Source organism: Micrasema longulum, unplaced genomic scaffold (assembly GCF_059751315.1).
Source record: "Micrasema longulum isolate JH-2025_06_02 unplaced genomic scaffold, ASM5975131v1 h1tg000416l, whole genome shotgun sequence".
NCBI classification, from domain to species: domain Eukaryota; kingdom Metazoa; phylum Arthropoda; class Insecta; order Trichoptera; family Brachycentridae; genus Micrasema; species Micrasema longulum.
Window position 1 is genome coordinate 860,770 of NW_028277616.1, and position 16,183 is coordinate 876,952.

At 31.8% G+C, this 16,183-nt stretch overlaps 1 protein-coding gene across 2 annotated transcripts in view; it reads right to left on the reverse strand.

Moving 5' to 3' along the window:
- The window catches only part of LOC148281726 (salivary peroxidase/catechol oxidase-like), a 38,622-nt gene that overhangs the window by 13,638 nt on the left and 8,801 nt on the right, over positions 1 to 16,183 (reverse strand). For both annotated transcript variants that reach the window (XM_088226260.1, XM_088226261.1), the window contains exons 2-5: positions 11,202 to 11,320; positions 5,720 to 6,020; positions 2,104 to 2,341; positions 1,691 to 1,853 (exon numbers count right to left, since the gene is read on the reverse strand). In XM_088226260.1, the coding sequence (XP_088082386.1) occupies positions 1,691 to 1,853; positions 2,104 to 2,341; positions 5,720 to 6,020; positions 11,202 to 11,320 (821 nt within the window). The remainder of the gene's footprint in view (positions 1 to 1,690; positions 1,854 to 2,103; positions 2,342 to 5,719; positions 6,021 to 11,201; positions 11,321 to 16,183) is intronic.

Genomic DNA, 16,183 nt, shown 5'->3' on the forward strand with positions numbered 1-16,183 from the left:
TAATTAGTAAATTCAGGAATAAGATTACACCTCATGTGTTCCCTTATTGCAGTAATTAAATTTCTACTCATTTTATCAATGAGGAAGTTAATAGTCTGTGACCCGTGTGAGGTCAAGGTTGTTCTCTGTTAGTTCTTCCCATTGGTTCGTTTACGGTAAGCCAACCGGATATCCTTCACAGCTGTCACATCATTGGTTTGTTCATGTTTACATTTTTTTTTTTTTGCACCACAACAGGCCAGGACGCCTAATTACAGTGGTGAATTACATCACAGAGCACCCAGGCTTGAGAAAAATCACATTTTTAATTTTTGTGTTCTCACCGGGAATCGAACCCTGAACCTTCCGTGCGTGAGTCAAGCGTCTTGACCACTACACCACGGAGGCCGCCCATATGAACCAGTGACGTCAATCAAAGTAGTGAATTTTTATTAAATTTTTTTTTTATACATTTTCAAGAAACTATGCAGTACAATTTAATGCTCTAATTTTTACCGCGCGCAAGAAATCATTTTTTGTATATAATTTCCCGTAGGGCTGAAGCTCCCCATTAGTATGGATTAATATTATAAAGTACAATTGATAAGATTAAGAAAGGGTCTCTGAGATGGTTTAGTCACGTAGAACGAATGGACGACGAAAGAATGGTAAAACAAGTATATATATGGCGAAAATAAATGGTAACGTGAGGCGAGGACGACCAAGGAAGACGTGGCATGATCAGATAAACCAAAATCCAAAGTCTGGTCATGTCAAAAGCAGACAGAACCGACGGACATGTATGACAAGATGTATGAATGTGGAAGAAGCTAGGAATGTATGCCAGGATAGACGTGTGTGGCGGTCCATTCTCTCTGCCTACACCTACGGAGAAATGGCGTGATGGTAGTAGTAGTAGTAATATTATAAATGCGAAAGTGTGTTTGTTTGTTTGTGTTTCGATTCAATGTGAGACTAATAGCCGTAGAGGTGAAAAGTAAAATAGGATACTTATTTTTCACCCTGAATTAAAAATAATTACTATGAAAAAATTACATAATTTATCGACAATGAACATTATTTGAAAATGAGTAGGCAGTAGGTAAGGTGGGATGCCAAAAATAATCAATTTGAAGGAAATTCTTTAAATTTCTTTGATTAACTTGCTTTATCTATGATTAGTTTGGTTTGCTTTTGGTTTTGTAGTAGGATTTTGGATTTGTGAACATAATAACGATGCTACGTCACCATAGACAAACAGATCATCATATTTCTTCCATCTTGGATTGATTATTTTATGCAAATCCCAAATGTTATTTTTGTCATTTTTTTATTTACACATAAAATAATTTTAACATGCTGTTTTTAAATCAAATAAAAAAACAGATTACATAACATTGTTTGAAAAAATACGAAACACAAAAATATTTTAGTAAAATCAAATTAAAAAAAATCCCTAATTATTACCGTTTTTGCAACATTCCTGAAAGTGTACAATATGTACACATTTAGTGTGGTAAATTATTTTTATTTTGATGCAATTCCTATTTTTTCCATACATTTTTATACAATGTGACCGAAGCCGCGGGTAAAAGATAGGATTTTAATAAACTGGGACACGAGTTGCAGTTTAGGGAATAAATCCAGCTTGTTTAGATTTATCTACTGTACTCTATATTGTCTCTAAGTTAAAAATGATTGGGAAACTTACGCATTTTCCTGGTTGGAATGTAAACAAGATCGTGCTCGATGAACTGTGTCCACTGGGCAAGAGCCAGAGTCCTGTGTTGGTCGGGGGCGTTGATATCGGCTACCATCGCTGCGCTGATAGCCCTAGCCGGGGGAAGAGGTTTGTAGGAGTGAGCTCGTCTTGGCTGGAATCAATACATATCTTATTAGACGACCGATACTGGAATTCAACCTTCTAGGTATTTATCTAAATAAAATAAACTTTACAAAATCATCAACAGATGTCACCTATGAGAAATACTTAGATAATACCTTTTTCAGACTCTTTACCTGAGAGTATCCATCGGCACTCATCTAGGGTTCTGGTTCTATTTCACGCACAGAACTGTATTCTTCTTTACAGACATAGAATATAATAAGAATAAGGAAACTCACCTCATTGATCCCATCGGCATATTTGGGATGCAGCAGCCTTTTGAATCCGGTAAGCGCCTTTCCAAGGGAACCGCGCTTGGCATTATTGCAAGATCCGTCGAAGGATCGATACTTGGAGTTGATTCTAGTGGAGCTGCATGTTTGCTGGTTGAGCATCGCGCACTTCTCTCCCATTTCAGTTCCTTTCAGACTGAATGTGCTGATATACGAAGCGCATTCCTCGTCGTGAACTCCATATCTGCAAACAAAAAAATAATCCACTTATTTTTGGTAATAAATTTTTGCGGTCCATGGCCTCGTCATCCCTCATTACTACACCAAATGCACCATTTGCTAACCTTCTTTGCCAGAGAGCCTGAAGCCGATGACAATGCCTAAGGAGTTCCAATAATACGCTTCTCCGAGCCACCGCAAGGTGGATCCACTCACCCCTGTTCACACATTGACTACAAATGTGGAGACCGCTATAAGGACATTATTGTGCCCCTTACTACTTTTTTTATTCTCCCTTCCTTTCCTATTTTCACATCCCCTTTCCTTTAACATCCGGTGCAGCTAATCTTCGGGGTCGAATTATAGTTCTAATGTTTCAACTATAAAAGATATTAAGGCAGAGTAGTTACTTTGATAAAATTGCAATATCTCCTACCTGATTGAGGACAATAGTTAATATTCCAGCATTATAGGATTTAACATTTTGATAATAAATTACTAAACAATAAGATACTAATCCTAAACTATTCCACCCCAATGAAATCCTTAGTATATTCGGCCAACAATTTTTTTTTATTAACAATGACCTCTAAAATTCCTATATTTTCTGTTCATCTTTGGCTTCCGAAAGCTCGTGAACTGTATGCTATGTTGATAATAATCTTTTTTTACTTGAATTTTAATTTTTAAACAACTTTCATTTATGTTTTTCTTTTTCCTTCTCTTTTTTATACTTTCATAATTAACCTTACATATAATTGCTTTATAATATGGAAACTTCACTGTTCCATTAGAATTAAGTCTAATTGTGTAAAATATTAAACTGTACTGTATGTTTCCTAAATAAAAGAAAAGAAAATAAAATAATATTGTACCTTTTCCAAATCCGTAATTGGCCTAGTTTTTTGTTGTTGCTTTGTAAGTGTTGTTTAATTTTGTAAGAGTTGGTGGTTTCAATAAAATAAAAAGATAAAAATCATAATGAATTTGAAGAAATTTCATGCTCTAAGGTGACAGATAAATAATATGACTGTTTATAATTACAGGTTTTTTTATAAATGGTAATATTTTTTCTTCTGGTCTCTAAAAATAAGGGTGCGTCTTATAATCGAGGAAATAGGTAATACCGAATATTTAGAAAACCAGATAAGTTAACCCTTATGTGCACTTGCAGCACTGGACACATAAAACTCCAGGTGCCAGGACTGCCAATACAAAAGCGCAACACAGCGCCAACAATCGAGAAACTAAATTCAGACCCTCCTTGACCAACATCGATTCCGGTTGCCTTCAAAACGACATTGAGACTCACTCATAACATTTAATGTAAAATTGTTCCAATTTCCACGGTTAGATTCAAACAGTATTTTTTAGTTTTTAAGATAAGACGCATCGGACCATAAAATGCATCGCAATTTTTGGTATTGTTTACTGTGTTTATGATGCATTCACGATAATATTAATGAGTAAACTTTATATTTGTATTTATACGTTGTCGGAAACACGTCGAGTCCTAAAATATTCAGGCTCAAAAGCGCATGTCGTTACCCACAACATCAGATCTGAACAGCGATCCTATTAAGAAAAGAAAGATGAATGATATGTCTGTTCCCGGTGATGTTCGGATAGGAAATAGAGGAGTACATTGGGCCGCGTTTGGGAAGAAAAAAAATTGATGTGGAATGTGTAGTTTGAAGAAAGAAAAAAACCAAGGCCTTACTTATCATGCTCACATTGTAAAGCGAATGCTGCAATGATAAGAATAATTGTATGAATGAATATCATAATATTGCGTGATGTTTATTTTTTAATATGTACTTACTGCCTGAAGGGAGCCGTGAGTCCCATTGTTATAAAACCAGAATAAAATAATAATAAAAATACCTAATCAAACCTAAATAACGAAAAAAACATTTAAAAGATTTTATTTTCCATGTGACAGAATTTTTTTTTTTTAAATAAATACAAACATTGTAAAACAGTAAATAAATAAAATAAATCAATAAATATAATTAAATAGACTTAGTGCGTATTATAATGTTGTCATTGATTAATTGCAAAATAACAAAGAAATTAATAATTACATATGAATGATCGTGCCTTCAAATAAATTAATGAGTTAGGTACTACAAAAGATAAATATTTTATACCTATCATCGTGTTTGTAAATAAATAATATTTATCTTAATTACCTTTCCTCGATAAATCTAGATTGTAAAATAAACAAAAATTTTATTGATAAGAAAGGGAATTTATATTATTCTCATGTATTATTGAAATATTCCTATTCAATTAATTATATTTTAAAATATGTTGTTTTAAAGTTATAAAACACACTGAAACATCGTTTTACAGGTTTTTTTTTTTATAAAAATGATTTTGAAAAATCTTGGTACTAAAATTGAATTTAAAAAACTTTGAACGTTTATAAGTTCTCAGCGAGGAAGAAATATTAGAAGAATAAGAATTAGCAGTGACGATGAAGAAAGAAGTCCAATAACAGCAGATTCCATCCTTGGAGATCTGCAACTGGCTAATTAATTTACAAATCGTATTCTCACAAATGATCACAATGTAAAGAGTAAACAATTCCATTTTTTTAAATCCCCAATCGATTTTGTTCATAGAAACATATCCATCATTTTTTTGCATATTTTGCATATTTTTTGTGCATATTTTTTACACGGAATAGCGTGGAACTTATCCAACGTGTAATAAGAGGTTTTGATACATATTTTTTTCTAATTAATTTTAATAGATTGACATCATTTTTAGATTAAATATAACCGAGATGAAAGCTTAGGTCATAAACCTTATAAACGCCTGGATTTCAAATAATGCCATACTATCTGTAGCTTGGATCTAAAAAGGCCAATGTCGTAAATTGCAATATTGCAGTAGTAATTTTTCAGCTATATTGTGGCGTTAAAGTGAGCTATTTGACGTATTTTATAATAAATAAAAAATTTAAAAACATTACAATATATGTTTTTGAAAACATTACAATATAACAACCTATAGGCAGAATGCTGAATTACAATATTTGAGTTTGTCCAAATGTTTGTAGACAAAAGACTGGATTTCACCCCCTCGGGAGTCATCAAGTCTTTAACTTCACTAAAATCAACAAATGGAAGAATTGAAGAAATATGGATGTTCACAAACATAGGCAAATTGGTGAATGTTACAGTGTGTAAAAAGGGGCCACTTAAACCAGCCATTGACAGTTCATAAGCCCTGTAAATACCTAGACTTCCATATTCCCTTCCTTAAGGTATTCTCCATCCCTGTTGTAATTTGTTAAGAATGCTGAATATTAGTGTTTAAAGTGATCACTTAACCCTAGCCTAGACTTCTGTAAAAAAAATCCAGAATTTGTCTATAAGCATATGGCGCAACTTACTTGGTGCAGGCATTGTGCGCCAGGTTGAGGGAAGCCATGGTGATATCGAGCGCCCATCGATGAATGATCATGGCCTCGTCCGTGGGGTAGGCGTTGATCAGCTGGCCGTGTTCTGGGGTGGCTTGTTCCACTACTATTCCCGAGTTCATGAGGTTCTGTTCCAGTCTCCGGATCATCTCCACGGAAGTGTGGCCGAAGGCGAGACTGCCGTTGATGTGCTTCGCCTTGATCGGCGGTAGCTTGCTGAGCACCTTCTGGCTGGGGAACGGGTAGTCGTACATTGGCGGTGGGTACATTATATCTGAAAAACAAAATTATGAATATTTAAGGTTTGTCTGCTATTTTAAGTTTGCCTTAAATAAGACATTTGCATGAAATTTGATCTTTGTCTATACACTGGAACCTGTTTTTACACAAAGGCTGGTTTTCATTACCTAGTTGTGGTAATTATGCCGTGATATGATAGTGATAGTGAATGATCTTTTTATTATTTTTTTAAGTATTTTGATGGTCTTTTTAGTATTTTTTTAAGTATTTGATTTAAGAAAAAAAATAAGGTACAGTAAAGAATTTCTTTTTTTTTTTAAATCCCAAATCGATTTTTATACAAGGTACTGTGTGGAGCATCCCCATGTAAAAAGGGGTTGTAATTTTAAATTTTTTAATAAGTTTCTGTGCTGCACTGGCATTGTTTCATATATTATTATGCAGAAAATGTGATTTTAAATATATCATAAGCATACCGTATTATATTTAGCTAACAATGGAAATCTGAATAAATATGAATACTTTAAAACAGGGTTGTGAAAATACTACCAAACGAGGCAAATTTGGTATAATATAAGAAATGAGAAGATAATATCAGTACCTCGGAGGCAAACGGGTGCAAATCCAAACGTCAAATGTTCAACAAAAGCCTAAAGAATCTACTTTCTCCAACTTATAATATTTTTTTTAAATAATCTTAAAATGGCGAAAGCATGAGGTATTAAAATAAAATAAATGGATTTAAAATATTTAACATATTACAACAGAGATAGAGATCATTAAAGAAAAGATATGGAAGACCAGGCATTTCGAAAAGATGGAAGAATTGAAGGAATGTATGGATGTATGAACAAAGGCAGAATGGTGAACGTCAGTGTGTAAAGAAGCCACTTAAACCAACCAATGACAGATCATAAGCCCTGTAATTACCTAGACTTGCGTATTCTATTCTCAAAAATGTTTTTCCTCTCTGTTGGAATAAATTAAAAATTAATGTGCCCGTAAAAACTTTTGAAGGAATATTTTAAAAGGACTTCAAAATTCTAGTAAGATCCAATGTAAAACCGCCTTGTTGATATTTTGTTCAGTCTCAAACACTAAAAAAGTAGGGTTTTTTTATGGTTGAAATACAAAAATTATATCATGCAAGGATCATGCGTCAATAAAATGCTCGACTATCTTATCATTTCATGGCATAAGATACACATTATACCTTCAATAAAATTACACATATGTACATGTGTTTTATCTAAATAACAATAATCCCATAAACCAAAAGGAATTATACTATCTACCAAAATAGGATTTGCACTTCTATTAAGAAAATCACAAACTCTTGTCATGAATTATGAATAATTTAAATTTTCCTAACCTAACCTTACCAATATGACAATAATTATAATGTAAAACGATGGTAAAAAAGCTCTATAACCAAAATTAAGTTATGTACTACTTTCCTCTTAATTTTACAATGTGTCGTTTATGAGTAAAATAATGTAGGAGAATTATCGGGTCTGTATTAAATAAGAACGCCTTTCTCGAAAACCGCCATGCAAGATTCATTTACCTTAAATATGGATGTTAACATAAGTTGTGTCTGTTTTTTTCCAAATAAAGAGAACAAGAGGACGAATTACGACAAATTAGTCTTATTTGTTTTCTCTAAATAAGGATAAGCTAGCTGTGCCCACTACTAGTCTGTAAAAAAAATGTTTGCCTCAAACTCCATACGATTCTATAATAAATTAACTTTTGATATTCAGGTGTAGTAGAATCTGTTTCGTGTGGTTATGATAATTGTATAGAATTATTATTTTACCAATGTTTTGTTGCAAGGTATAAAATAAAAGATTTTAACTTACGTATTTTATCTGGAGTTCTTTATAACTTAATCGACATATAATTCAATAAACTAATGAACGCCGAACAATACTGTTTGAACCTAGCCGTGTAAATTGGAACAATTTAACGTTAAATATCATAAGAGAGAAACAATGCCGTTTTGAAGGCAACCGGAATCAATGATGTTCGAGAGTGAGAGTCTGTCTTAGGTTTCCGGTCGTTAGCGCCGTGTCGCGTCTCTGTGTTGGCAGGATTGCCACCTGGAGTTTGATGTGTCCAGTGTTGCAAGCGCCCATACAGCCCTTGCCAACAAAGACATTTAAGAATGTTGTCAAGCACAGGCTGTTTAAATGGGGTTATTATAGAGTCGTAGAGTAATTGCAGGACAATACAGCTTGGCGGTAGATTTGAGGTTTCTTATTTTATTTAATTTAATGTTTTTTTTTTAAAAAGATATACATATTAGCATTTTTAGTCGCGTGCACAGAGTTTTTAACTAGGGTAGGCAGTAAAAAAAAATTAAGATTTATAGAATATAAGTGATAAATCTTACCAAACAGTTTCCTTTACTCGTCACATTAGTTTGAATCACTATGTTGTTGACTTGTAGTTATTGTTAAAAATTACCTAAGCCACATTAAAAATCCAAATAAATGTTAAATTTATATAATATATTACTTATTTTTTTATATGATTTATAAAATATATTGTTACGAAATCTTTTTTTTTAAATTTATTATTTTCCACTAATATGTTTATAAATTTATATAAACCACTTTAGTTTAGAGTTATACTTCGACCGTTTTTGAGGTTATTAGCTCACTGTCAGTAATTAAACTAACTTTTAATTACTCTCGTTGATATTTATATTATAAAATATTGTATGAAAGAGACAGAAAATGCAAGAAAGAGAGAGAAAGAAGATAAAATGAATATAACGGGAATATTTTTAAAAGAGGATTCGAAGTTAAATATAATTGATTATTTATTATTTGAAGTTTTTGATTTACTAATTTCTAAACATTCTAAATTGTCCGAACCATTTTTATTGACATGCAAAATTTCTTCACCCGTTTCTTGATTAAAATCATGATGTTCGGATTTAAGATGATTTGCGAATTCCGAAAAATTATTATTACTGAGACATCTTACATGTTCTTTGATTCTTACTTTAAATTTACGTGAAGTTTTTCCAACATAGAAATTTGACCACAACCCGATTTAACCATTTGTATTATATGGTTCATTTTAATTTATTATTTGTTGTTTGAATTTATCGATTGTCAAATTGGATTGCATAGTTTTAAGTCATAGGTGTTTACAAGAGATTGAAGGAATCCTAAGTAAATAAATAAAAAAATTACAAATTCCTTTATTCCCTCGATCGAACACAAACAGATGAAAGGTGTCGAAAATGCCCACATCACCTACTTAACATTTCATTTTGAAGGCTTGTAATCAAATAAAATAATATATGCAACATAAAAGCAAATACAATATCTTTTTTAGAAAATTTTCTTTCAAATAGGAACCTTTACCATTTTGTTTTACTTTTCGTGCTCATTTACAAATTTGAAAAAAACTGACACAACTTATGTCAACACCTAATAGTATTGATTGTAAATTCAATGAATGAAAAAATGCGATTGAACAATAAGAAATAATATTATGTAGCATGTCCATGTTTGGCAAAGACAACTATTTACTGATTTCCATAATGTATTCTGTTGTTTGCTATAAGTAAATAAACGCAATTTGAACACACCAACAACTAAAACAGTATTTGTAACAGTTATCTTCAATATCAACAAAACTTTATTTCTGCAGTATAACTTTGTATAAACTAAATGTTTTTAGTAATTAGCTGACCGGTTTCGGGGTTACAATTCTATCATAACGCACTTTTTCTCTTACATGTATATCCTATGTCTGTTAATCAATCATTCAATAGTTAATTTTGATCATTTTTATTACATGAAGGTAACATGACCAGTCTTACGCTTCAAGATCTATGAAATATGGATTAGATTACATATTTTAGGTACTTGAAACTTGGTGTACGCTTTGGATCTAGATTTTCCATGAGGGGGGAGGAATTTGAGTTGGAAACACCTTGATGACTTTATCAAATATTTGAGATAGTTTGTTTAATGTAAAACAGATGTTTTTTTGTAAATATTAATGTGCTGTGTTATTTTATAATGATAATCTTCCTTTGTGTAATATTATTTGTTTATTTATTGAATTTTTTGTACATAATATAAATTGTACATTCGCGGGCTTATTGGCAAGTGGCAATTTCTTCCAATCAACCGATAAAATAAAAGTTTTATTTACCACATTTTTCGGACCGCAATATGCACTTTTTTACTTAGCCTAAATATTCTTTAAATTCAACTAAATTTGGGGTGTGTCTCATACTCCGATGCGTCTTATTGACCAAAACTTTTTGTTTTCTAAAAATTGATAGATAAATTTTGGGGTGTGTCTTATGGTCCGATGCGTCGTATCATCCACAAAAGACGGTATACAATTTAAGTTACAAAAAGTATTCAATAGAAAATAAAATGAAAAGTTAAAGATGAACAAAAATAGAAATATCAGTATTTGTATATAAATTACCTTAAAGCAATACTATTATTCAATGTAAAAAAGGAATAAAGATGAAAGAGGAAAGGAGGATAGATTAAGGAAGAGAAAGATTGACGTAATTTAAACAGAGATACTGTAGAAACATCTTTGATAGTGGATGGGAGATGATTTTACAGCCACATCGACACTATATGGAGTTAGAGAAGAAAGAGGAATTGTGCATGGGTATTAGAATTTGAGAATTAGAATGAAGAGGTAAACCATTAACTGATAAGTATTGAAAATTTTCACGGAGGTACATAGGTGCATTAGGACTATGAAGTACAGTGAACAGAAGTGAAAGGGAGTGATAGTCTCTCGGCTGTCTAATTTTGAGCTATTTCAGTTGCCTATGATAATCAGAAATGTGATCATATTTCCTAAGACCAAAAATATTTCTAAGGCATGTATTCCGAAGTTATCAGTTTATCGTTGTACTATATCGTAGTATATTATTTGTCCAAACTCAACACAGGAATTCAGTCCTATGGAGAGAGAGAGAATGTAGAGTAAATAAAATTAAATTGTGAATAAAAGAAATTAAAGTTAGTTTATTTTTAAGCCTTGCCAAAAGTACAGTCTTGTTCTAAAACTAGTCATCGGCATTTTAAATTTATGTTACACAAAATAATAAAAGAGTTAAATTATTTACTAAACACATTTTGTCTCATTCTTCGATAAATAAACGCCGCTATGTGGTGGGACTGAACTAAAATAATATTCTTGTAAATAAAATACTTACCAGCCGAGACTATGAAGTTCAAGGGATACGGCAGAACCGTACTGCCCAGCGTAATCCCGACCCATATTGCCCATAGAGCGAGCGCCGTCACTATAATCTTCATGACTTCTTCAAAAACACTGCAACAAAAAGGAAAAACTATTTATAGCGATAACACAATTGTAAACTAATCTGCAGTGCCCTGAGCACACGTTCACACATGTATCTCGAGGAAAACCTACCGACAAACTGACGACAAAGCCGGACTGTTCGAGTAAAGGCTCCATGACTCAAGAACATGATTAGAATGAAATATTGACTAATTATTATAAAACAAACATGTGTGTATGTAATTCTACAACATTGGAATATAATTATTTCTCTCCACATGCCCATGGAACCAATGTTTAATGCATAAGACTCCTTGTTTTGCATAAAACATAAGATCGTGGTTTTAACATGCGTAGACATATCTCCGTCCTTGTCAAAGAGGAAAATAATGTGAAGTTCAGGGAAAATAGTGCACCAGTGACCTCGATGGCGGCAGACCACAATGAAAAATGCATATAAATATAGAAAAAATTTCAATAAACAATGATTATACATTTTATTCTGTACTAAAAGAAATGTGCACTTTATTTTTAAGGCAAAATTATTAAAACACTTTTTTTTTTAAAAATTACTATGGAAAAAATTGTATTAAAAAAATCATATATTGTCGTTGCGCCGGTAATATCTGTTAATTGAAAATTTTGTTTTGAAAGTATTTTTACCTTCTCATTGTTTATATAATATTCCAACAAAACATGGCTTTCTTATTTAATATTTAAAAAAATTATACAGGTGTTCTTTAAACCCTGTCACATCCGAAACCACAATGATCAGTATGGGCAAGATGAGCATATTTTAAAAAATATTTAGAACAAAGAAATTTTTTGTAAATAAAATATTTTTAAAAACAAATCGTTGCTTACTTCTGCAGAAAAGTGAGGGGAACGCGGCGCAGTATCAGACTCCCCCTCCCCCTCCTCGTTTCTCCACAGCAGAAGTAAGCAACCATTTGCTTTTTTTGATATATTTTTTTTTTTAATTTTATTCGTTCTAAAAAATTATTTTAATGTGCCAATATGTCTTCTTGCTCATACTGATCATCGTGGATTTGGATGTGACAAGGTTTAATGAACACCCTGTATAATGTTTTTTTTAGTTTTCAATAAAAAGTCTATAATAAAAACAAAAACATTTCATATTCATGTTCTGAACAATTTTTAAAATGTTACTCAACAGATATTACTGGCGCAATGGCAATATAACGAATAAGTCCGGCCAGGACTAGATTTTCCTCCTCTTTTAATATGTGCATAGGGCACTTGAACGCATAAAAACATGAAGGTAAAATAGTAAATTAATCTTGGTAATAAAGTTAGTTTAAGAAACGCTGATTTTACGTAATGCGATTCACATTAATATGATAAGAAAACCTTTGATAACCTTTCTAAGATTCACTGAATTAATTGACGCATATCGATGTGAAGGGATCAATTAAACATGTTTACATGACTTGGTGGAAATACAAGAGTTGTTTAGAGGAAATTAGAACACAACTATGTTTTTAGATCACATTAATTTGTATGATGAAAATACATCAAGGTCTGTTTAGGTAGAAATCACTCATTTAAAATATAAATACTCGAAAACAAAATACTTTTTCAAAATATCTCATCTTTTGCTTAATGTAACACAATGTTAAGGCAAAGTTTGCAGAGGGATTTTTTTAGCACATCTTTGAGATTAGAGTTAAGTATGTACATACATGATGTAGAATTGTTTTGATTAAATCGGCATTCACAATTGTTGTATGCTGATGATGCAGTTCTGTTAGCAAGCAGCAAGAATGATTTGCAACAAATAGTCTCTAGAATGTATGATGTATTGGAGAGTGAATTGGTGATGAAGGAAAGTAAGTCAAAAGTGATGGTATTTGAAAGGGAAAATGCGGTTACTGACTGCATAATAAATGTAAACAACGAAAGTCTCGAACAAGTAGAAGAATTTGTGTATCAGGGAAGCATGTTTTCAAGAGATGGAAGATTAGAAAAAAATGTTGAAAGGAGAGTGAATGCGGACAACAAAATGAACGGTGCACTAAGCACAGTAATTGCTAATAAAAATATGTCAATCGAAGCTAAACTGGAAGTGCACAACTGAGTTTTAGTCCTGACACTTATGTGTGGAAGTGAAACATGGAACTGGCAGAGGAAGAATGAAAGCCGAGTGAACGCGGTTGAAATGCGATCTCTTAGACGAATGTGTGGGAAATCAATGTATGACAGGGTTACAAATGATGAAATCAGGCGAGAGTGTAAATCGAATAAATAGATTAAGAAAGGGTCACTGAGATGGTTTGGTCATGTAGAACGAATGGACGACGAAAGAATGGAAAAACAAGTATATATGGCGAAAATGAACGATAACGTGAGACGAGGGCGACCAAGGAAGACGTGGCATGATCAGATAAACAAAAATCTTAAGTCTGGTCATGTCGAAAGCAGGCAGAACCGAAGGGCATGTATGACAAGATGTATGAATGTGGAATAAATGTATGCCAGGATAGACGTGTGTGGCAGTCCATTCTCTCTGCCTATCCCTACGGGGATGTGGCGTGATGGTAGTAGTAGTAGTATTAGTGGGTTTCACTTCATACAAATTCATAATAAAATATATGGTAACTATAATAAGGAGAGTTTTATTTTATATTACATATTTTTATTTCAGAGTTTCTTGTGAGAGGTAATAATAATAATGTTATTTTTCTACAGCCGGAGTGTTCTGTACTGTGATTCCTGTTGTGGTGTATAAACAAAAAACAAGTCTCTTGGCAGAATCTTTAGACAGCTTCCTAAAGAATAACATCATAATATTTTACATTTGAAGACTTTTGCCCGGGAACGATAATACAAACATTATTATTTCTAAACAATAATGCTGATAAAACGCATCAGAAGAAATTTAAAGAGGGCACGTAATTTTTCATTATTATAATAAATGCATTTGATGAATATTTCAGACTTATATCTGAACATTAGCGGATAAAACACGGTAGTCCACTTTTTGGTGTTTTGAAGCTAAAAATGCAGAAATTATTGCAACGAGCTATTTTATACGTGAATAAAAAACCGATGTCCACTTTCGTCATAAAAACGTTTTTACAGGTTGAAATAAAAATCTGAAGTCTGTTTTGCAAAAAATCATCAGTAGTTCCAGATACGCTATTTTAATATGTACTTTTATTATCAAAATAATCATAATTTTAGTTTGAAAGTTCTTTAAAGTAATGATGTAATAACTTATACTTACATATAAGTTATTCATTTAAAAATACTTGGTACACTTCCGCTTATTTATTTGACCAATTAGCGCTTTCACCCTCTAATGGGCATCTTCAGACTGGTGAATATTATACGGTGTAAGGATGATTTATATAAAACTAAATGTTATCTTAAGTGTAGGTACATTTAAAAATAAGTTGAAAAATATACAATACGAAATATTTCAATGGAACAGAGTGAGACAAATTATTGAAACATGTGTCGGCGGTGTACTTTAAGAGAGGATTCTATTTTATGAAATACATTTATTGGTTTATTACAATGTACAGGGTCCAACTAAGGGGGCTAATAAGGGTGAGTTTTTGAATTATATCTGCTGATTTATTAAAATTCTATCGCTATTATTTTTTATCCTATTTATTTCTAAAAATTTTGATCTATCTAACTTTTGACCTTTATGTCCTACATGTAAAATTTTTATGTTTTTTGATTCGTCAAAATTATGTTTTAATTGATTTAAATATGATGCATAGTTTGATATATCGTTATTTAATCTATGTGAAGCTAAATGTTCTTTCAGTCTATATTGAATTTCTCTCCCGCTTTGTCCTATATATGAACCAAAACAAGTACATGTTAATTCCGCTTTTTTCAAATTTGTTTACCTGATCTTGTTTGGTTAATGTTTGGCCTAAAGATTTTATAATTTAAAACGAAACTAAAAGATTATTTTTTTGTAACACTTGTTTTATTTTATTGCTAGTATTTCCAATATAATTTAATTTTACCCACTTTTTATTCTTTTTTTTTTTTTCGTTCTTTAAAGATTGAAGTTATCTCGTTAGGTTAAATAAAATCTTGTTTTCTGAACATTTCGTTCAATGTGACTCCCGTGGTTTATCCTTTAAGGTACAGATATTATAATTGCTGTGATTACTTATTTATTGATTAAAGCCCACGGGGCTTTTACGTGGATAATTATATACAAATATAAATACAGATGAAAAATACTTGACAAATTTTAAATGAGATCGACTCTAGCTGACGATATTATTTTCTTGTCATCTCACGCTTTCGCATAAGCTATTACCCTAAATGCGTGTGCATAATACCAAATCTAGTAATACTGTGGCTTAAAGGAGATAATCAATGATTTATAGCGGTAAATCATGTATTAGATGGAGAAGACAAAGCGCGTAATCCGTGCAATGCTGGTAACAAAAACAATATGAGGACTGTCATCGCACATTTTATCGCTCGTTAACAACACCATGTCAGGCTTATTATCTTTTCTTTCCTTTGTTCCTTTCTCCTCTCTCTCTCCCATACATCTCCTCAAGCTCTATGAGAACTTTTGTGTATTAAGTCAAAAAACCACAATTTAGATATATGAGCATTTGAAGTTAGAAACTTCTTTATAAAATTGATTTTGATATTTTTAAAATTTTTGCATAACCTAGGGGTTTGGGTTATCTCTATCGAATAATAATAATATTCGGCTGATTTAAATAATGCCATTTTTGTGAAAAATAACCTCTAAGGCTCTTTACAATTGTATTTGTAAACTTACATTCTAACTAAGCTAAAGTTACATTTTATATTTTATAATGTAAAATTATTGAGGATATGACAAACTAAAGAAGTGAGATTTTAATAAACTAATGATATTTATCA